The sequence below is a fragment of the Netta rufina genome, assembly GCF_964035555.1.
Source record: "Netta rufina genome assembly, chromosome: 9".
In the NCBI taxonomy this organism is placed as follows: Eukaryota; Metazoa; Chordata; class Aves; order Anseriformes; family Anatidae; genus Netta; species Netta rufina.
In genome coordinates, this window is record NC_140132.1 from 19,562,072 (window position 1) to 19,584,982 (window position 22,911).

At 36.6% G+C, this 22,911-nt stretch overlaps 1 protein-coding gene across 3 annotated transcripts in view; it reads right to left on the reverse strand.

Moving 5' to 3' along the window:
* Nucleotides 1-863: 863 nt before the first annotated feature.
* The window catches only part of PIK3CA (phosphatidylinositol-4,5-bisphosphate 3-kinase catalytic subunit alpha), a 42,319-nt gene continuing 20,271 nt past the window's right edge, over nt 864-22,911 (reverse strand). For all 3 annotated transcript variants that reach the window (XM_084291680.1, XM_084291682.1, XM_084291681.1), the window contains exons 7-21: nt 20,333-20,438; nt 18,824-18,976; nt 18,581-18,715; nt 14,752-14,876; nt 14,315-14,396; nt 13,648-13,812; nt 12,978-13,081; nt 11,996-12,167; nt 11,551-11,657; nt 10,990-11,111; nt 10,383-10,461; nt 9,577-9,747; nt 8,951-9,068; nt 8,647-8,798; nt 864-7,959 (exon numbers count right to left, since the gene is read on the reverse strand). In XM_084291680.1, the coding sequence (XP_084147806.1) occupies nt 7,689-7,959; nt 8,647-8,798; nt 8,951-9,068; nt 9,577-9,747; nt 10,383-10,461; nt 10,990-11,111; nt 11,551-11,657; nt 11,996-12,167; nt 12,978-13,081; nt 13,648-13,812; nt 14,315-14,396; nt 14,752-14,876; nt 18,581-18,715; nt 18,824-18,976; nt 20,333-20,438 (2,062 nt within the window). In that variant the 3' untranslated portion in view covers nt 864-7,688. The remainder of the gene's footprint in view (nt 7,960-8,646; nt 8,799-8,950; nt 9,069-9,576; nt 9,748-10,382; nt 10,462-10,989; nt 11,112-11,550; nt 11,658-11,995; nt 12,168-12,977; nt 13,082-13,647; nt 13,813-14,314; nt 14,397-14,751; nt 14,877-18,580; nt 18,716-18,823; nt 18,977-20,332; nt 20,439-22,911) is intronic.

Genomic DNA, 22,911 nt, shown 5'->3' on the forward strand with positions numbered 1-22,911 from the left:
ATCACTGTAAGGATGATGAATGTCCATCTTTAATTAAGAGTTCAGACCCAGGGTAGGCTGAGCATCTGCTGGCCCACGGCCCTTTGTGAAACTAGGCAGAGGTCATCTGAAACAGAATTGACCAGTGCACAAAGTTTAAAACCTACTGAGGGCATCAAAGATGCTTAGCAGCGACCTGATTACATCTTGATACTTTTCTCATCCCTCCAAAAAAAGCAAAATTCTCATCAAGAAAACTCACATGCCTCCCACAATAACAATTTGTTGGAAATTGAAGTCGAAAATAGACCAGCCTTTCCACAGATGAACTTCAGCAATTCTATTACAGCCTCATGGTCTTATTCTTGCCATTGAGTAATTTCCCAAATATGTTTCTCAATCTTTCAAAATCAGTATCAGATACAAAAATATGACCTAGTCTTCATTTTTAAATATAGTTTTGGTGATGAAACACCAAGGATATTTTTCAGAACCAAACCAGATTGACTTAGCAGAGGCTTTACAACCATTCAGCTGAAACACTTAAATATTGTCCGCTCTCTTCTCACAGCTTTGACAGACCACGTCTAAAATTAAAGTTACTTATTTTGAGGATCAACATGTACAAGAATGAATGCCATGTGCCATTAAGACCTCTCACTTGGCCATACCCATAAATAATGCAAATTCTATTTCAGTATTTTTCACCCCACCTAAATTAACAGATGCACAAAATTTTTATCTCCTTTTTAGAAGAGCTGAAACATCAAATCACACCTCCAAGACTCAAGTTTCCTTAAATTCTCACTTCAGGATTCACAAGTGTACCAACCATATTATTTTAATTTAGTTGTTAGTATATACAGTAACACTCAAAAGTGTGATAAAAACCAAACAAAAGTAGTTTTTTTAATAAACAGCATGTGATACAGACCGCGAAGATAAATAAAAAGCAGACTTTTTACAGTTTCCCATGAACATGAACTACAATAAGTGTCATAGGCCAAACTTGTCTTTAGCACAGCAGAAGGGAAAAAGTTTTTTTTTTTCTTTTTCTATTTTTTTTTTCCTTAAATGTACTGCAAGACTATTCTCAGTACGACAACACATGCATCTTGCTGCATCTTAAATAGTTTTTTGGCCCATTATTACTAAAAATGTCTTGCTTCCTAACTATTATACCACAGGACCTTTATTACAGAATGACATACACATTGCAACATTCCCCCCCGCCCCCAGTAGTGGTTATTTCAAAGATAATTGTCTCATTTTTTAAGAAGTATTTCAAGCACTGGTGGGTGTTCATACTCCCTTTTTTGATGCAGACGTGTAACTGCCACTAACTTCAACAAAGCAAGAGACGCATCAAGAGAATGCACCCTCCTGGGCTCTATCCATGCAAAATGCCAGCGGGATCCTGGTCAAGGGAGGTGATCCTTGATCCTTCCCCTCTGCTCAGCGCTGGAGAGACCGAGCCAACGCTGCTGGCTTCCCCAGTATGAAAGACACCGGCACACTGGAGCAGGTCCAGCGAAGGGCCATGAAGACAGTGAAGGGATACAAAGGGAGGGCTCAGAGAGCTGGGATTGTTTAAGCCTGGTGAAGAGAAAGCTCAAGGGGCATCTTGTCAACACATACAAATACCTGATGGCGAGGAGTAAAACAGACAGGCAAGGCTTCTCAGTGCAGCCCTGCAAGAGGGCAATGAAATAGATGGAATTTCATTCAAACATCAAGAAAAATACAACTTTTACTGTGGATTCTCCTTTTCTGGAGATCCTCTGAGCCTGGCTGGTGGATGTGCTGGGCAGCCTGCTCCTGCAAACAGGGCAGTTGGACCAGAAGATCCCGAGGCTGCTGCCAACCTCAGCCATCTATGATTCTGTGACAGCTCCTGCCATCATGGTGCTGCTTGTAACAACAAGACTTTCAAAACTTCAATCCCAAGAATCCAGGACAGACTGCACCCATATATATTTACACACTTTTTTTTTTTTTTAGAATCATTTTCTCCACCAGGCAAGTGGATTTTGATAGTGTATGTGGCTATTCACACTTAAAACTTGCAGAGGTGAGAGGGCAAGGAGTTTGATGATGCTTTCAGAGGAAGAAGTTATGTTTATCTTCACAAGAGGTGATGAATAATTTGGACCACAGTGGCTCTAAGATAAGGATTCATCTCTTTCTTTCTCCTTCCTCTTCTCCCTTCCCTACATCAAACAAAGACAACTTCGGACAGCCTGGGACAGCTGATAATCTAGGCTATAGAACACTATTAATAAAGCCTGAGAACAAATTAAATATACATAGATCAAAGAAACAAACAGAACTGGATTCCAGCTGTGAATATCCACATTTTGGCCTTCATGGGTTAAGTACAGCAGACAAAAGATTTGCAGGAGAAAGTTTCTGCTCGAGTTAGGCTTTCTGTAACCTCAGCAATACAACTGTCAGGTTTAACTGTGATTAACTCTAATACTGGATCAGGTTCCTAACCACATTTTTACGGTTACACTGAGCTAAACGGTTCCTAAACTGGTTTACAGCTACTGGGAAATTGGCACCAGTATTTCAGGAGTCAAGATAGGGTTGAATATTTTTTTTTGGCCTTCTTCATGCTGAAAATATTTTGCGTCACATACAGAAGTGACAGTAAGGACACTTAAAACATGTTTATGCAAACCAATGGAAAACCAACAGACAGAGAGCATCGCTTCAATCAATCTTCTCTTACAAATGGTTCAAGTTACCCTTATGCCATGGGCATGTTTGTTTTGGGGGAGGTGGGTGTTGGAAAGGGAAAGGAAGAGAGATGGAGAAAGGGATCCACCTCTGGATTAAAGTCAGGAATGCTAACACAGTAAGATCTCATCCTTTTAAGTCTACCCCATAAAACTCAGAAGCCAAGAAGGACACTGTACTGCAGATATTGGATTAAGAACTACTGTGTTTCTCCTGAGTGTGGGTTTGCAAGTCTTAATATTATGAAAGAATAGGAAGAGAAAATATTTAAGAGTTTTCCTTAAGCTAGCAAGCAATAAAAATCCTGGAGGTCTCACAAGTAAAGGCAACTACAGACAAGACTACTGCAGCTATGAATTAGAGAGCTAAAGGCTAGTTAATAAAGAAAGTATTTCAAAGTCAAATTGTCAAGGGTTTAACTGAGCAGCTAGGAAACATCCCTCATGAAGAGAACAGCTCTCACACTGAATTGTACAAATAAGCAATCTGGGGCTTTAATATACACGGAGCCTACTTCTGATTTCATGTGCTAGTGTGAATCCAGAGTGATTCTCACAAAATCAGTCTTGTATCAGCATAAAGTGAAATCAGATTTTCTCCAACACCAGAGCACCTATCGATTTGGTTAACGTATGCAGACAGAAAACTTCTTTATCTAGTTTCCAGTTGGCTTCTTTCATCAACACAGATTAAAAAACAACCCACACGTGATCAGCTGCAGGGGTGCTGAGCTACACATCTTTTTGGACAGATAGAGCCTTACTTAAACTGAGACAACTTTCAGCATGAAAAAAAGGTAAAAAAAAATCATTTGTATGAAACATGTATTGCAAAACTAAAATGGAGATTCAACGATCTGCAACAACAGCTACATAGCGTTAAAAAAATAAACCCAACAAAAGTGTGGTTCTTCCATTCAAGTAAAACTAGAACAAGAGAAAGAAACATGGAAGTTTAAAAAAAAAAAACAAAACTCAGAAGCAACAAGTTACAATTCTCTGTAATACCACACCATTTTCATTAACTTGAAGCATTTTAAAGATGTCAAAGTCTTCAACAAAATAGTAATTCAAGTGGCTTTTGTTTTGAATGGGTCCAGCCCAGGTCTGCAACCTGTACAGACATGCAAAACAGGAGGAATTCACAATTACGAACAGACGCTGGAACATGCCAGTTATAAAATGACAAAGCAAAGAAAATGCCTTCAAACTGTCCATGAACATGGGCTACTGACTGCTAAAGGGCTTATAACATTTTACATAAAAAGCGAAGTTGGAAACAAAAACAACCCTCCAAAACACCACCAGCAGGGTCATCACATACAAAGTTCTCTACAAGCTTGGTTATTTCTATATTGCCCTTAACATGCAGGCTTATATCTTCTCCACAAGATACGAAACCACTAACAGTTTTGGTTTTATTTAAATGCTTAAATGCTTTTTTCTTTCTTTCAAATTATACTGACTGCAGGTCTGAAGAAACTACAAATGCACTCCTTCAGAACAGAAAGGTGTGCGTAAGTCAGAGGTGCTTTTTCAGCTACCTTCAGGAAAGCAAAGAATTTAATTTATGAAAAACTAGTCAGCAGCAACCTGTCTTGTCATTAAATCAAACATGAATAGCTTCACAGTTGAAAAGGTTAGTCTTTAAATTTCACTAAATCGCCACTTCCTACCGCTTTGTAATAAAATGGATGGCCCAGTGCTGGGCTTCTTGCTCTGGCAGTCCTCCTATGGAATTTTGCAGGAGCAAGGTGTTCAGATTCAATTCAAGCTCAAAATAAGCTACTTGGCGTTTTGAGCAGCTGATTCTCAGAACAAAGGGAACATTTTTAAATCTCCATGAAGTGGGAATAATTAAAGAAAAATTTCAAATTCCAAGCAATCTGTAAAAACATAGAGCTCAGCTATAGGTGCTTTTACAGTCTGTAAGCAGATCTTACTTCTGATACTGAGAATAGATGAGATCTTATTTACACCAATGTAAGTCAATATAAAATTCCACTGTAGTGAAATTGTATTAGCACAAAACTGGCATACCAGGATAAAGTAATTAGTGTTAAACGCTTTGAAGCTGTAAAAAGTGTTTTGTTTTTCCCCCAGAACACTGGGGGAATGTTTTCCAAAAGCTCACCCTGATTGTGGTAGGAACAATAGCTTAAAGCCCATGATCTTCCTCTACTTTTTTTTTTTAAACTATAATTACCCCAAATCATATTACGTCTATATCACTATGGAGTTTCCTTTCTTTTATTAGATGTCTATATGAAATTCTACAGCTTGTGCACAGCACTTAGTTGCAAGAACTTTTAGAAACAGAGCCTGATTCCTCATACCTTTCTGTTTGTGCAAAAAGGGTGCAGAACACTGTATGCTTGAACTGAAAGACATACCCATATTTACAGAAGCAAATGGCTAGGAAGGGGTAAAGTACAAAAGAAGTTGGGCTCATAGGATGCAATAAATTTGAGTTGATCTTTTCATCCAGACTGGAGAAGTCCAACCATCTCTTATATAAAGAAGGTAAAACATTGTTTCAATAATAGATAAATAAGGATAATATAGCACCTAATATGGCATTTGTGCAATGAGTTTACTCTATTAAATTAAGAGTTACAGCCAACAGGGTTTCAGATTTTGTGAACTAAACAATTTGAACTCATTGAAACAAAGACGTGTTTTCAAAGAGCTACACCATTAGTGTTGACTGCAAAGTAGTATGTACAAAGGTTAATTTTGCTCTGGAAAGTATGACCAAGGTTAGCAGGAGTGAAAATATTCATATGAGCAAAAAGGAATATGTAACAGTCAAAGAATAACGGGAAGTCTGTTGGACTATTCCAAAATGTTTAGTAAAACTAAGGAAATAAAACTTCACATTCCCCGTACTATTCGTGGAACTTCTATAGTCTTCACAAAAACAGGTTTCCCCCCAGAACATTGTCAAGTATCTATGTGTACAGTAATTAACTGCAAGAGCTTGACTATGAAAGTGTCTTGAAAGACCTATGTCTTGCCTTTACAATCCCCAAAGTCTTTCATAATGTAATCAATTGCACATTTTTAATATATTACAATTTGCTAAATGAAGCCAACCACTCATTACCTCATCAGTACAGCCTGCACAAAGTACAGTTTATTTATATACTTATATTCTAATCTAACACCAGCTGTCAGCATATTTTATATTACATGTGGTATTGCACTTTTTGAGTGGCACCTCAGTGTGTGTTTGCAAGTGAATGAGTTGAACCCCCAAAAGCCCCCAGACCTCTGGAATTCACTCCAAGTGCTGCCAATCTAGTGAGCTTAAAATGTTAGGGTGAACATCACCCTCAGAATCATGTGTTTCACTAATTAAAAAACCTGTTTAGTAGTTAGAAAAACAGTCCTACCTGAAGTTGTGCATAAGGGCAATCTGACATCCTTGGTACTCTGAACAGTTTCAAAAAGTGGTGCCAATTTAATTGATTGCACACATCATAATTGTGTTGGAGGACAACAACTAGATTTACAAATATATATTACACACACACAAAACAGACAGAGCTATAAAATGTTTGGTAACTCCACATGCTTTGAGCTAGCCAAATGTATCTGCTGTATGTTGAACTGCTTGTTATTGATCATACTGAAAATCTACACAGCTATTTCTGATGTATCAGTTACTGGATTAAACAACCACTTCCAGAGGAGGAAGAAAGAGGAGAAATGGTGGACCCAAAGGTTGAGGGTTTAAACATACGTTCCTTGAATAGCCAGCATACCACTTCAGTAATGTGAAGAGTATTGCCCCAATGTGTGTTGATTTTTTGCTTTGTTTTTGTTTTCAAAAAAGAATCAGGCCAAGTTCACCTCTGGCATTAGTGGGTGTCTCCCCCACTTCTTCAATGCTACTTGTGTCCTCTTTCACCAGGGCTGAATTTGGTCCTAGGAGTATATCTGGTCACCTTCGGTGACACTAATGGAAACGGGAGCCTTGGACAGATAGAACTGGGCTGCAAAATTAAAAGAGTGAATATTGGACAAATCATGTAAATAAAGAATATATATTAATAATAGTTCCTATTATATAAATAGCCTTTATAAAAAAATAATCTTTCAATAATTTTAATAACTCACCTTTCTTTAGGTTCTGGAAAACATGTATGAAAAAAATCTATTCAGTTCAAGTTAGATTAAAGCAAACCTAAGATGAACACTACAACTCTTTGTTGCACTAAACCCAATTCTGACCATTCAATTTCCAGGTTAGTCAGTTTTGGGGGATGGTAAGAAGAGTTTCTTTGTGAAGGTATGAATTGCACCCCTAGAAATACTGAGCAGAAGAAACACCATCCTGAACGGGCCGATCTCCTACTGCTATCAGAAACTGTGCAGATGACAAACCCAGAAATCAAAGGTTCATCTAAACCCCATGTTAATATGTTAATGCCTCTGAGCGCATTTTAAAAGGCACTGTCCTCTCACTATTATTTTTAGATCTTTGAGCTTAAACTCCTTCCCTTCAAACTATGCTGCATTTAAATATCCACTGTCACTTGAACTGTCTTTCAATGCTTTTCAGTCCAGCATAGTCTCTAGCTGCTGTACCAGATCTAAGGTAATATGTGATGGACTCTATATTCATGCTAGCACTATTTTCTTTTTCCTTCTAATTTATCCTATCAAATGAAAAAAGGAAACATTCTTCCAAGTTTACCTTTTTGGGCTTAAGGCATAACATGAAGTCACACATCATACTAAAGCTTAAGTTTTGAAGAGTACAATTTTAGTGCTATCTGAAACCCTGTTTTACATTATTTTTCAACAGTTGTCTGTACAGTTCATCTCTTATTTTTGCCGTAAGTTCTAATGTCGTTCATGGTTTGTGCAATTCCTATGCAACCAGTCTTTGCTGCTAACGGGTATTAACAGTGCAGTACCCACAAAGAGGGTTGTTCAGTTCTTGTTTTCTTTGCTTTCATTTCAGTTCAAAGCATGTTGCTTTATTGTGTGGAAGATCCAGTCCATTTTTGTTGTCCAGCCACCATGGTGAGCATCATTCATTTGCTTCATGAAGTACTCAAGAGCTTCCTGCTCAGTTTTGTCCAATGCAAGGGTCTTTCGAATGTATGCAATATCGTCAAAGGACTGCAGTTCTGGCATTCCTGAGCCAAGCATCATGGAGAAGAGATTTATGAACAGATTGGCATGCTGCCGAATTGCTAGATAAGCCTTATAGCACATCTCTTGAAACCTGGAAAAGATGGGGAAGAAAAAGAGCTCAGTGTAGATGCCTGTTAGATGCATTTTTAATCTCTAAACACGTTTTCAGGCTATTGGTAGACATTTTTAGTCTAATAATCTAGTAATATCAAGTAATAGTCTAACAAGAACATCAAAACGTTGCTAAGAGATATCCTCATCTTCCTACTTAGGTGATCTTAACTTCTGTAAAACTCCGTAGGGGTCAGACTGACACAACGGACAAATTACAGACAAGCTTTCTAGCCTCAATCCTCATTTGCAGTTTGTGCAGATGTTCAACACAAGTCTAAGGGAGTTCACAGAGACATTTTAGTTATTGCTGCTGACATTTCAGATTATAAAGCAAGTTTCCCGATACGCTGCTGCAAACACAGTGCTTTCCTGGTTATTACCAGTGACAGAGACAATTCTCTCCTGGAATTTTGTGGGGGAGGTAACTGTTCCTCCTTAGATATTCTGCAGAATGCACTGAAGATGGGCATTTGCTTTATTACAACATTGGGTGAGAAATGCCAGTTTATGCTGAAATCACTAATGTAAGTCAGGTTAAGACAAAAACGCAAGTAAAACTTCAGTGCAGCATTCAAACAGGCAATATAATTAAAATAACACAGTATTAAAGTGCATTTTATATACAAAACACTCTGGAATTTAAATGCTTAAAAAAGCTGCTCACCTTTCAAACTCTCTTGTTTTGGTGCATTCTTGGGCTCCTTTACTAATCACTATTAAAAAGTCTTGTGTTAAGACAAATGGCACACGCTCTCTTTTATAACCAAATTTTTTCTTCTTATGATCAAGGAAGTGGCCAAAGTCAATGTGAAACAGCTTGGAAAGACAAAAAGGTATTTAAGGATTAGTAATCTTTGTTTAAAGGATATTATTGTAAAATTACTTAGAGTTTGGACGGATTTTTTTTTAAACAAACTCGTATCAAATTGAGATTATATTATGCTATATTCCTGCAAAAAACATCTTACTTGTCCATCATCTTTCACCATGATGTTACTGTTGTGGCGATCACCAATGCCCAGTATAAAGGTGGCAACACAGTAGCCAGCACAAGAACGTGTAAACAAGTCAATAGCTGCATCATACCTATTGAAAACAAACAAAAGACATTTTCTTGTAGATATTCTAGTAAAACAAAATTGCAAGCCCTTTTTTTTTTAATTATTATTTAAAAGGGAAGAACCAACTTTACTACCCTTGCTCAATGAAGTGGAGGTCCTAGACTTTAGCAAAGTAAGGAAGAAATTCAGCATACTCTGAAAACAGAAGTACTTACAGTTAAGATCATGGAACAGCAAGCAGGACTGTCTTTCTTCTGAAAACAGACAGTAGCTTTCATTTTGATGAGCTACTGTTAAGATACAGAGTTAAGCCTTGTCTTCATAGTTCTACCTTCAACTTATGCTTTACTGTTGATAAGTCACACAACTACTCAAACTCATTAGATACAAGCTAAATAAAGCAGGACTATTAGGCAAATGAGGGCAGGGAAAAATACTGATGGATGTAATTTCCCTCATGATAAGTTTTAGTTCTCTTGAAGCTTCAAAAACAGCAAGTGGACATGAAAAAAAAAAGCAACAAGAAATCTCACATTTCTCCTTTGTTCTTGTCCTTGAGCCACTGATGCAATGTATGGCTGTTGAACTGCAATGCTCCCTTTAAGCCTCCTTTACACTGAATCTGCATGATTGTATGAGAACTTCTCACTACCTCAATGAGTCCCACGCAGTCACCAATAGACAAACAACCATAAGGCAACATCCTGTAAGAGAAAGTGGTTTTTAGAAAGCACATTTTAAGATAGCAACCAACAGGTACTGTTTAATAATCCTTACTAGGTAAATTTCACATTACTGACTTCAGGATATGAAAATCTATCTTTAATGTTTCACAGGTGTATTATCATTAGCTGCATGGAAAAAATGTACCAGGTATTAGTCTTGTAACATGCCAGCCAATGTATTCACCATTTCTGTTCTTTAGTTTTGTATCAAGGCAAAAGACTAAGGAAAAACTTTATTGACAGTTTTTGAAGACTTTGGGGAATCCACTGGAAAGACTTTTTAAAAAGACATTCAGCATGATTCAACAGTATCTATTCAACTATATTCAAAATGAAATATTAGAGACAGAATCTAAATACTAAGAGAATGAATGTTAGTATTTCATGGATTACTATAAACAAGCAGCAGGTAACTGAATTAGCAGCATGAACCTTCAAGATGATTTTTCGAATAGTGCCTGAACATAGTACAGAATTGTAACTGCAATCTACAGTCAGGAACATTATTATCTATCCAGACATTAATGGACTAACTGTACCCAGAAACAGCCATTTACTCACGCACTCCTTAAAGAGTCATAATTTGTTGCTTGAGAATGACCTCTAATGCTTACCGAAGATCAAGACCCTGATTTTGCCAGATGTTTTCCATAATTCTAATTATCTGTAGTGTCAGCATGTCCTGACGTAAGTCTGGAATAGTCAAATACATAAGACATTGCACATATCGTAACACAGAACACTGTTAGACTTTACCAACTAGTAGTATTTCTAATGGAAATGACGTTTGTATAGTTTAATATAGGTTTTGATCTCTCAAAAGAGAGGAAAACCTTTTAAATAACTTGAGAATGAATATAAGCTTGTGGCGATTTCCAAGCTGTTTACAAATATATATTAAAAACAATGGAATTGTCATGTCAACCAGCTAAACATTACACATCTGGAATGAAGTCTTGAAAACATTTTCGTGTAAGGAAACAAAGTATTAAATAGTGTCATGTTCTACCCCAACAGACTGAACATTTAGGAACATAAACACTTTGCACATGCCTTTGAGACAAGTATTTATTTGTGCATGCTCAGTTTTTCTGGGAAAAAAATGCTTTGGTCAGTTTTTTTTTAAATGCATTTTTTTATGCTTAAAAAAAAAAATACTATGTAGTATACCAGGAAAATAAACAAATATGTAGGTTTTGAATTACACTTATTTTTCCTTACCATCTCCATTCTTAAAGATTATCTCATTGTTCTGAAATAACAATTCAGACATAATATCTGGGTTTTCCCAGTTCAACCATAGGGGTCTTTTTGCAGATGACATTATCCTGCACTCCTCAAGCCTATAAAGAGATAAGGTTCATATGAAATAAGCATATTCATACCATGTTTCTATAATACTACCATGTTCACTCTGTTTTCTTTAAAATAGTATCAAATAAGATCTTCACAGGTAACTGACAATCAAGCACTATTTCCAACTTGAAACTTAAATTACTAACGTCAATGCTAATCATTTGCTAAGCACAAAGGAAGAACAAGCTATATCATACATCTTCCCTTGGTAGCATGCATTCTTCACAAATGGAACTACAGTTCCTGTCACCTTACAGGAACAGCTGTCATGTTGCTCTCTAATTTGTTAAATCATTACGTTGAAACTACTTCACTCTGCTACATATTTTATTCAGCTAACTTTGATAATGCTAGCATTTAGTGTATGTTAACATTACTAAGCATTTACTTAAATATCTGGACAAATTTTAAAACTGAAGACAATACCGAAGATTTCCCAGTTGATGAGCAGGATTAAGAGGAGAGATAAAACCTTGCAAAGCATCCATAAAATCTGGCCGTCTCATTTGTTCAACAAGAAACTTCATCTGCACCTGATAAATAATCACATTCAGGTTTTGAGAACACTGACTACACATAAATGAAGATAAGTATCAGGTTTCAGCTTTTGTTTAAAGGATGGTTTTACACTGTTCCAACATCAGCAACTCCATTTAGTCACACATTACTCAAATGGAAGCTCTTAGCTTTGGTTCTATTGCTTTAAAAGGCAGACAATGGTAATGAACATAGAAAACGCTACAGCTTCCAGGTAACATACTATCTACCAATGTTAGTAGTATAGATACATTGCTATTTTATCAAATAAAACAGTTCTACTAATTCCTATGACTAAAAGCAACAGTTTTGGTATGTGGACAGCTTATAATACCTTCTGTGTCTCATCTTTCTTTTCCTGCTTGAGGATATCTGTGAGGTTAATCAGCTTCTCCATAGCCTCCACCTGCCTGCTCAGATGCTTCAGGTACATTCCACATGCTCGACAGTAGGACTCCAGAAGTAAACCAAATCTCTGACTTACAGTTTTATTGTGCATTTCAGACCTACACAGAGAGGAAGAACAGTTGCAGCTTTAAGACAAGACCACTTACAGGTGCCAAAATGAAACTATATTCATAACATCTTCCTGAAGGTGGCTTATGGGTCCTTCTTCCCAGCAAAGTAATTAGCATTGACTTCCCAAAACTCATCTCATTTTGACTGGACTGATCAGAGTTCAGTATTCCTTACAGCTAATTCAGCACAAGGTTTTCAGGCTTTCCCCTCTTTTGCCCACCCCCTTCCTTCCTGCTCCATGTTCTAAGATTTTCCTTAATCAAAAATCCATGCTTCTCAGAAACGCCGTACTAAGCCTCAAGCTTTCAACTCAAGTTCCAGATTTCTTGCTCAGACAAAGGCTAAACATGCATGTACGAACCGTAACTTTCAAAGACTTATGTGGTCAAATCAAGCGGGTCAAGAGAAGTCTGCAGAGATAGGTTTTTGTTTTTTTTTTTAGAAACATACTTTTCCATATATTTCTCACTTAATTTCAGAAGTAACTCTGCTCTGGCAAAATTCTCTGTAAGACTGGTGAGGGGATCTGGCATACAACAAAGTTCAAATAGCAGAAATCTGTCAAAGTTGTGAACAGCTAACATGGGAAGCTTCAGTAATCTCAATTAGGCTACCTGGTTTTAGAATAATCACCATTAGAGGAAAAAAACATAAGATTAGTCATCTAATAACTAGCTTTTTAAACTGGAAGGAATGCATTCTCTTACCAAACTATGCACTCAAACTCTTAAAATAAGGCTTGCTTTGTTTAAACACAGCAGGTATCTCACCACCCCTAATCATGATATTAAGCTTACTTTAAATGCCAAAAGAAGAAGTGTCCTATCCTTTGATTCGTCAGTGCTTTCTTGAGTAAAAATCTCACGAGCTGATTATCTAAATACTGTTCATATTTCAGAACCTATTTAAGGATAAAGAAAGAAAGTTAGATATTATTTCTATTAATCTACATATAGATTAAATCACTTAGATAAAACACAATGCAAGTTTTACATTACATTTTGTAGAATGACTGATCTTGGTATTTTAATAATTGCACACGTTAGCATAAGAACAGTATCTGCTAACAGAGTGCATAGACTGCTTCTCTTTCAGAAACTTGCCATCTGAGGCTTCTTTTACTGTTACCAAATATTTTAGCCTCAACTTTCAACTTGCTTCAAATTTTAAAAAGATGCTTCTATTCATACTTTCCCATATGCAAGACAGCTGAAATAGTTGCCTGTTCCAGCTGGTAGAACAGTTCTGTATCTGTTAATTTTTGGCATTTAATATTGGTAACAGATACCAAAGCACTACAGAAAATGAACCACATTTTAACTTCAAGAGCTCCTCCTGCTAATATAATCTGCAGTGCAAACAGATACTGCTGAGGACCTCACAATGTCCTAACTTTTGTTGTACTTTAAACCTCTGTAATTATCAAATATACATAAAGCATCAAGTATACCAAAACATGTTAAATACCTGTACTAGCTGGATTAAGTACTGTGACAGTTTGTCATCTGTCAAGTACTTCTCTAGACACCGAACTGCAAAAGCTCGCACCATTGGATCTGGATAATTACAATCCAAAAGCTCCATTGCTTGCTCTGGCTTGATTGGAGGCCAGTCTTTTACCAAACAGTACATCTGTGAACAAGAAGTCCAAGGACGTTACACATTTGCAAGGATTAGGAAAAAGTTATAATACACAGAAGATATAATAGAAGGACATATCAGACACAAACTGCTTCTGAATAGAAGCTGTTTACTTGCCAGCCACCTCTAAATAAACAATTTGGTATTAGTTGCCAGCTGATTGTTTTTTTTGTGTTTTTTTTTTTTTTATCCACTATAAAAAGAATAAAAAACCCTCACATTTAACTAATTGACATAACAAAGATTGAAGTAATGCCATCAGAAGAAAAACTAGGACTCAGTCTGAGTTAAAGAATGAGAACTGAGGGCCTTTCCTGGAGCAGGCAAATGGATCACATAAAACAAACACAGACTGATCAGCCAGTTACGGTGGCAACTTGAACCATCTAAGTTTTCGTTCAACTTATCATACACACAGCTTCTGGAAGTTTTCTTGTAAAGTATCATTTTCAAACTTCTTCAAAACTTAAACTTCTCCAGTGTTTTTTGTTACCTGAGCTACTTCATCTCTAGAATTCCATTTAACAGACAGAAGTAATTTGGGCAGAATTTCTGGTGTATTTACACAATAGTGCCTGCAAAAGATAAAAAAAAAAAAAAAAAAAAAAATTGTTTGTACAAAGCATCATTTTGTTTTTGTAACTATCTACCACATCCCTTCAGTCCCGCATCTTTTTCTCCCTTTGCCAGCAGGATCCAACTGATATCAAAGTGTTGTCTGCATCTACGTATGAATGCAAGACTACAGTAATCGGAAAAACAAATTAATTCAACAACTTAGCTCATAAGCCTTTTCTAAAGCACAACCTAAACATACAGAATAAAGAAAAGGGATCAAAGCCCAAAACAATCAAAATCAAGGGAATGAAGTTTGATTGTGACAATGAATGATTTTCTGTTTTGTGTTTTTTGTTTCTCCCCTCCCAATACCTGTGGCTCCAAAGGAAGTCCTTCTCTTGCTCAGTGATTTCAGACAAAGGATCCCGCGTACATATGGCTCGCAGTTGCTCCTTGTCACTTTCTCTTAATTCGTTATCTCTAGCTATTCTGTTACTCTGTAGAGAGACAGTGGTCCATTAATCCTCCACACGTTTTCTACCGTTGTCATACATCATACACAAGTATTTTAACAACATAGGAATATTTGTACATCATGCCATACTACCTTGCTGTTTCCTTCTGTTAAAAGTGAGCACTTACAAGTAGAAAAGAAATTAAAGACTGCTTTTAGTCACTACTGGGACAAGAAGTACATTTCACAAAATCAGCTGTGTGGTGGAATAGCTGCAGTTGGCATCTGATGAGCAACAGACTAGTGATACAAAATGAAACAGGTCATTTCTGTCTCCAGATTTGATGATGCTGAGAACTGCTGAAAGGGCTGAAAAAGAATCAGAACTGAAAAAGCAGAGTATGGGTGTTGAATAATAGAATCATTCAGATTGGAAAAAAAAACTAAAATCATCTAGTCCAGCCTTTAACCTAGCAATGCCAAGTCCATCACTGAACCATGTCCGTAAGCTCTACATCTACGTGTTTTTTGAAGACCTCCAGGGATGGTGGCTCAACTACTTCCCTGGGCAGCATGTTCCAATACCTCACAACACTTTCAGTGAAGAATTTTTTTCTGAATCTCCAACCTAAACCTCCCCTGGCACAACTTAAGGCCATTTCCTTTTGTCTTATCATGTGGTGCCTCAGAGAAGAGACCTATCCCACCTTGCCATAGCCTCCTTTAAGGTAATTGTAGAGTGCGATAAGGTCTCCCCTGCACTTCTTTTTCCCCAGGCTAAATAACCCCAGCTCCCTCAGCCACTTCTCATAAGACTTGGTCTCTAAACCCTTCTCCAGCTTCATTAACCTTCTTTGGTCAATGTAATAAACAAGTTTGACACTTAACAAGATGCTATCCCAAAAGCTCTACTCAGGAACAGTGTTTTTAAAGTGAGCTCATGTTTTGATGTCTGTACAATACTGACTTATACAAAAGAAAATGAACATCAACCCTTTCCAAAGTTCAGAATGCTTAAACTGTGTAACTTCTAGAACTGAGAAAAAATACCACAGCATTTGATCTCTTGTTCTGCTCTTTCCCTGTGTAATTTCTACTGAACACATTAAAAAAATACAGTAGACAAGAATGAACTGGGCTTTATCCACCAGTTTTACTGACTGTAATTTTCCACTGGTTGAACTAGAACTTTGAAACAGAAACATCTGCATGTCTTTTACAGAAAGTCTTTCCAATGCATCTAGCTTAAAAAATAAAAAATAAATAAATAAAAATAATAATAATAAAAAAAAAGAAGAACAAAGGAAAAACCCACTCAAAACAGAAACAAAAAAAAAGAAAAAAACACAAAACACAAACTGCAAAAAGGAACAATAGGAAATTTCCAGATAGGAGATCAAGGCACCCTTTAAAAAATGAAGTGGAAATATTTCTAAGAACGCACGCAAATGTAGAACCAGTTGTTATATTATGCCACAAGATGTATACTTGCAGATTCCAAGTTCTCTACTTTATATTCACTTTTAATTACATAAATTACATGCTCCCATGATGGGTTCACTACTATTGTGTGTGACAAGAATATTCCAGCCTTCAAGCTTTCATCTATCAATATTACTTCACAGAATTTTTAGTACCTTTGTCTCTTGTTAATTTGTCAGTCTGAAGCACATGGACTAGATTTGAAACTGAGAGAATTCAGGACTACTCTTTGTGTTGGCATAGAAAGATTTCTGGAACACATTCTTAGATATCATGTTAACATACAATGCAAATAGCAAAGCCAGAATCATTCTGTAGGGAAGTTAATGAATATTTATTCATTATAACTCTACAATCACCCTACTCCTGATATAAAATCAAGTAGTTGATATTGAAGAGATTAATTGTACATATTTATCTTGATTCTGAGTTATCCTAAATTGTAATTAAATGTCAAAAAAGTATAAAATGTACCTGCATAGTGGGTCAGAAAGATCATAGATTAGGTCAAGCCCAGAAGGAAAATGCATTTATCCTGTTGCAGTCAACACCAAAAACTTGAAATTCTATGAATTGTGGGACAGTAAATGAGATTTAATATTTGAAAAGTCTTTCATATTAAAGATAATAATGGATCTATAAATGCTGCCTTATGCATTAATTTATTTAAATGCAGTGTAATGCATCTCAAGGTAAACAATAGATGTAGTTATGCTCTCTATATTATAACATTTATATAGAAATCAAACCTCAGTGACTGCTTTGCTGATTTTGACCATTTCAGGCATAAAGTTCTTTCAGGTATGGCCAATGCTAGCAATCTAGTATCTGATTTTCAATGTGTAATGCATTGTCTCTTATTTCCCTAAAAATACTTAACGTTAAAAATAGCCATAAATATGCACAGTACTTGAATATAGATAGTTTGGCCCCAAACCTGGAAATACCATACATTATAAGATAAAGGGAACAAAAAGATCACTAGTGATGTTAAATCTCACACAGTGAGATTTAGGAAAGGATAAGAGGATTTTTTTAAGACAAGGAGGAGGGCTAGGGAAAAAAAGCAGCATGAATAAGGGGAAAGGGAAAACTGGAATAAAATACTGGAATATAATTTCTGTTTCCCTATCAACTTGGTCATTGATGCAAATAGACTTTCTCTATATTTAACCACTATGACCTGCTTTTATGGTATTGTAAGGTTTATCACAAAAAAAGGCAGTAATTTGAGACATTATTCTACCTCAAATATTTTTAATTTTAAATTCTAAAACGCAAGTTGATGATTACTTTGTCACTGGCTTAGTCTCCTAACCCTTTTCAGTCTTTGCCTACATGTAGAACTAAACAATGAGTTCAACATATCAAAACCTAGGTAAAAGGCTACATAACAGCAAAGGAATGTTCTTTAACAAGATGCCAGCTGTCCTTAACTTTCTGAGAGCCCTGCAGCACCTCTCAGTCACAATATATACCATAAGCAGATAATACCAGTCTACGATGGACTTGCCATAGAGCATAAAGAGAAATCCAATACCCACAACTCTTTGTTCAGGATGTTTTGAGAAGGGCCTGCTGTCAATATCACCAGAATTCCCAAGCTGGAGGGTTACTCACACCTACACAATTTTTGGTACAGCGAAACTTTTCACATAGACCACAAAGCCGTCTTGGGGAAACTCTCCAGTCTTTAAACCTGCCTCCATGAGAAAATGCAAACATACCAACTAATTTCACAGCCTTATCTTTAGCCTCATAGAAGAGGGGGCTAAAGGACTACTCTTGTGTAGTAAGTATGGCAATCAATTCCTTTAAAATTCATGGTACTTATGGTCATAACAAACCCATTCAACAGGCAATGAAAAGTTATAAGCACCTTTACACTACACAAAAAAGCCTCCCTATAAACATGAAATTGCAACGAAGAAAAACAGTACCACTGAAGAACTACAACTTTTGAAAAGTAGTTTAGACATCTGAATCTGTAATTTAAATATGTCAAAAAGGTCCTAACAATCTGCACAGTAAGACAGTTTCTCTTTCAGGCATGGATCAGTTATGAATTAAGACAGTTTATTGGCAATAGAAAGGAAGGAGATTATATTACTCTGTGCTAAAAAGAAAACAAAAAATTGGTTTATTCCTCTTACAATAGAAGAATCCTTCTTCTTATATCCTGATTTATCACTAGTATATTCAGAAGAAAAAAAGTAACTACTTTCATATTTTAGTAGCTATTCTTGGAAGGTAAGTTTGTCTTACCAGCCCCGCATAGCTGTAGTTGAACCCCAGTTCACGTGAGATAGTCCAATTGGCATGTTCTTCAATCACTGTCATATCTGGAAACTTAACAGGATTGCTAAACCAATCGAATTCCAGCTCTAAACATGGAGTTTCCTATGTAAAGGGAATTTAAATTATTTTTTCAGTCCAATGATACTGATTAGAATAGGGCATATTTTGAATATGTACTCTCGAGAAAGCAGTTCCCATGCAAATACCTACCTTATTCGGGTTCGATCCAGTAACACCAATAGGATTCAACAAATCTTCCAGTCCATGAGGTACTGCCCAAAGATTCAAAGCCATTTTCCCAGATACAAGAGTGTCTGTGTAATCAAACATGTTTATATTTCCCCAAGCCAATGGGCAGTGCTCCTTAAAGAGATTAAAAGATCTTTCAGTTTCATCTTCTAATTACTGCACAGTAGTACATTTTAAAAAATAAACAAAGTAGATTAAAAAACTAAAAATATAACAATATGGATTCAACATAGCTTAAAATTTTATCTTTGTTGGTTCCTTCCAAATGAACTATTCTGATTTCTAACGTCCATCTGCACAGTAGAAAGATTATCAAAACCAAATAATTCTGGTTTTCATAAAAATAAAACAGCAGCTGTTTTCCCTACACTTATACTCTAACTAATACCAAACCAGCGGGTCTAATCAGAGAGTTAAAGTTATGTTAACAATGAAAGGCATGCTCCAAACAGACTCTTCTGCTCATTTTTCAAGCAGTTTAAGACAGGGAGGGAAAAACAGAAAATGGACTCAGGAGAACAGTACAGTACATAATCTTGCTATTAATAATACCATCTCACTTGGCCAATTTAAGCCGGCAATGAGAGCAAATAATTAGAGAAGTATCATTATATCATAAATCACATTGTTTTCCTTTTAGTAACACTTGTTTAGGTCCATTTTTCCCTGATAAATCATGTACCAAACAGACCGCTTAATCTACTGGAATTTATTGTTGTGAAACCACTGAACTCCGTCTCTGACATCAAACCTTTGATTGTGCGTCACGAGAAGTAACATTTTTATCTGAGAACAAGTTGTTACATTTCCAGATTACCAGAAAGCAGTTATGGAAACTTTCCTTGCACACAACTATGACATCTAACCTTTGTGCCAATAAGGGCAATCATTTTGTAGCATGTTATCAGAACTCTTGCAAACACGCTAGCATTGTCCCCATGCCCAAGTAACTCAAGATTTGTAAACCTGGTTGTAGATACAAAAACTACAAAGTATCTGTGACAGTCACACAAATGCAGAATTTAAAGATGCTAGTGTCTAGAATTCGGTGCCATATTTAGATTCCTAAAAAATGGTTTGAGAGCTTTCCTCAAATACTAAAGCAGCACAAATTTTAAAATAAGCTCTGAATCTAGATATAAATACTGTCCTTCTTTAATTAGTAGCAAGTAATTCATGAGTTTAGAAACTTACAGACACTCACACCTCAAAAGACTAACACTGATCATTTTGAAAGGCAACATCGTTGCAGTGTTGAATGGATAAGGTTTTTCAGTTGTGCTTGATTTCAAATGACAAAAAGCGGTAGTCTGAATAATATATAAGAAAAGAAAAAATCCTATTTGAGTCTGATTCAAATCAAACATTTCACTAAGACTCATTACCAGGACAATGGTTACCAAGTATTTTCCCAAACTTGATTTGAGTAACTTTTGTTTGAAAGTTTACTAAAGCTATGAAGTATTTTACCTCTTTAGCACCCTTCCGGCCTTTAACAGAACAGATAGAAAGGCAGAGCCGAGCAGCACGTGGAAGGTCGGGAATGTACATGTCATACAGCAACCACTCATTCCATCTGTAACATTTACAAAGCAGAATAAAACATGGTTAAAAGAGGCCAGGAAGAGAGCTGTATGCAAACAAGAGTTATACTAAAAAGTGTCATATCCTTACCTAAACTGTGCATACACGTAAAGAATACACTTCCTTACTGTAGAACAGTCCTACATGCATTTGACCACACTGACTGCCTTTGGGAATTGAAGCTTCCCTGATACGCATTCTACCATCACCACTGTTTAAGAAGTCACGCTAGGGTCAATTCCTGCAAGCTGAGTAACAGGTTCATTCGCCTATTTTCTTGAATACCCAGAAGCTGCGACTGTGTAGGTATAACCAAAAGACAACGACTTTGCAAGTGTGCTACCAACATAAGGTTTTGCTTGGGAAATTTTTCACTTCAGCATTCAACTAAATTAGAATTGTTAGAAAGAAAAAATGCAAATATAACAGAAATCCAAAGCAATATTCCTAATGCCCTGCCATAGTTTTTGAATACACTGTACAGACTAACAATTTTATTTTTGCTAATGTTACACTGATATAATTAGGAGTTGATTGGAGAAAAGTGTTTTATAGCTGCCATTTAGAGAGCTAAGCAAAAAAAACATATCTTACAATTTTTTTCCCCAATTTGAGGAGAATCATTAAATATATGGATGATGAACTTCAAGTATTAGTGATAAACAAGACATTTCTGGTTCCAGTTCCTTTGCTAAAAAGAGTGCAACTTAGTTTATACTAAAACATGAAACACTAGGGACCAGTCATTAGGTACAACCAGACCAGAGATTCCTCAGTAATGGTGATAGAAAGTAAGAACACTTCCACAGCTGCATAAAGAAAGGAAAACCAAAATTGCTGGCAGCAACTGGACACTTTCCAAATGATTGCTTAACTCTACTAACTCTATTAACTGTGTTGCTGCTAAAATGTAAGTGAATGAAACAGGAAGCAATTAACAATTAAAATGCAAGGAACTGCAAAATCACAGCAGACTGAACCATGTTACCTCTTTAAATGACAGTGTTCCAGTTACAAATGCATTACAGTCTCATTTCATTTTGAAAATAAACACTTCCTCAAATCCTTTTTCACAGGATGACCAGTTTGCTATTCCATGAGGTTCTAGTGCATTAGCAAAGTGAACTAAAGAAAATGAGTATTTTTTACTGCAGTAATTCCTCAAGCACTCCAGAGTCTTGTGCATAGGCACTGTTTCTCATATTTTATTACCTTAAAATCTCACCACTGTTACTAGCTCAAGTAGTCTGAATCATAATAAATAAAAACAAGTGTATTCATTCTGCTCTCAGTTTTGCTCTAGAATTAGACTGCTAAAACAGCTGTGATATTACTCAATTTACTATAGAAATAAGAACAAATTAGTTCTAGAGAAATATACATTCTGTTTTCATGAACTTCTCTAACTAGAATTTTTCTCTCAACTGGCAGAACTGTGCTTTTGAACTGCTGAATACACTTATTTTCTTAATTTTTCTCAGCTGGGAGAAGCAGCAGCTTCCAAGGACAGTATTAATTTTTCCATGTGTTTGTAGCTACTAAAAGCAGCATTTCACAAAGAAATAACTGCCCCAAGCCCTTCTCTGTGAATAACTAAATTGGCAGATAAACTTTAATTCACAGAATCATGGAATATCCTGAGTTGGAAGGGACACATAAGGATCATCAAGTCCAACTCCTGGCTCCTCACAGGACCACCCAAAAATCAGACCATAAATCTGAGAGTGTTGCCCAAACTCTTTCTGAACTCTAGCAGCCCAGTGCCATGACCACTGCCCCGGAAGCCTGTCCCAGTGCCCGACCACCCTCTGTGTGCAGACCCTTTCCCTAACACCCAGTCTGACCCTCCCCTGTCCCAGCTCCATGCCATTCCTTCGGGTCCTGTCACTGTCCCCAGAGAGCAGAGCTCAGCGCCTGCCCCTCTGCTCCCCTCGTGAGGGAGCTGCAGGCTGCCATGAGGCCTCCCCTCAGCCTCTGGGCTGAACAAACCAAGGGACCTCAGCTGCTCCTCATACATCTATTCAATTTTCTTACAGTTTTTTAATTTCATATAGCATAGATCTGTATGATGATAGCCATGTTTTCAAATCACGCCTTTCAGCACCTTTCCTAAGAGGTTTTCCTTGTAGAAGAGCTACACTTGAACTAATGGCTTAACTATGTGGGGGATAACTAGAAGGGAGAAGCTATTTTTCAGTAACTGCATACATTATTAGGTGTTATAATTAGAGGGCCTAATCATATTCATAGAAAACACATATCTTGCGACTTTCAAAGACATGAAGTCAGAAAATGCAAGTCAATTTCTGAACACCTATTTCATATCTAATCCTAGGAGATGCTAAAATTGCACACCTCCTCCTTACTCAAAATTACAGGCAGAAATTTAACATCTTTTAAATACTAATTCTCAATATGCTTATGTATGCTCAAATAAAACTTTGTTTTGCATATTAATGGCACTT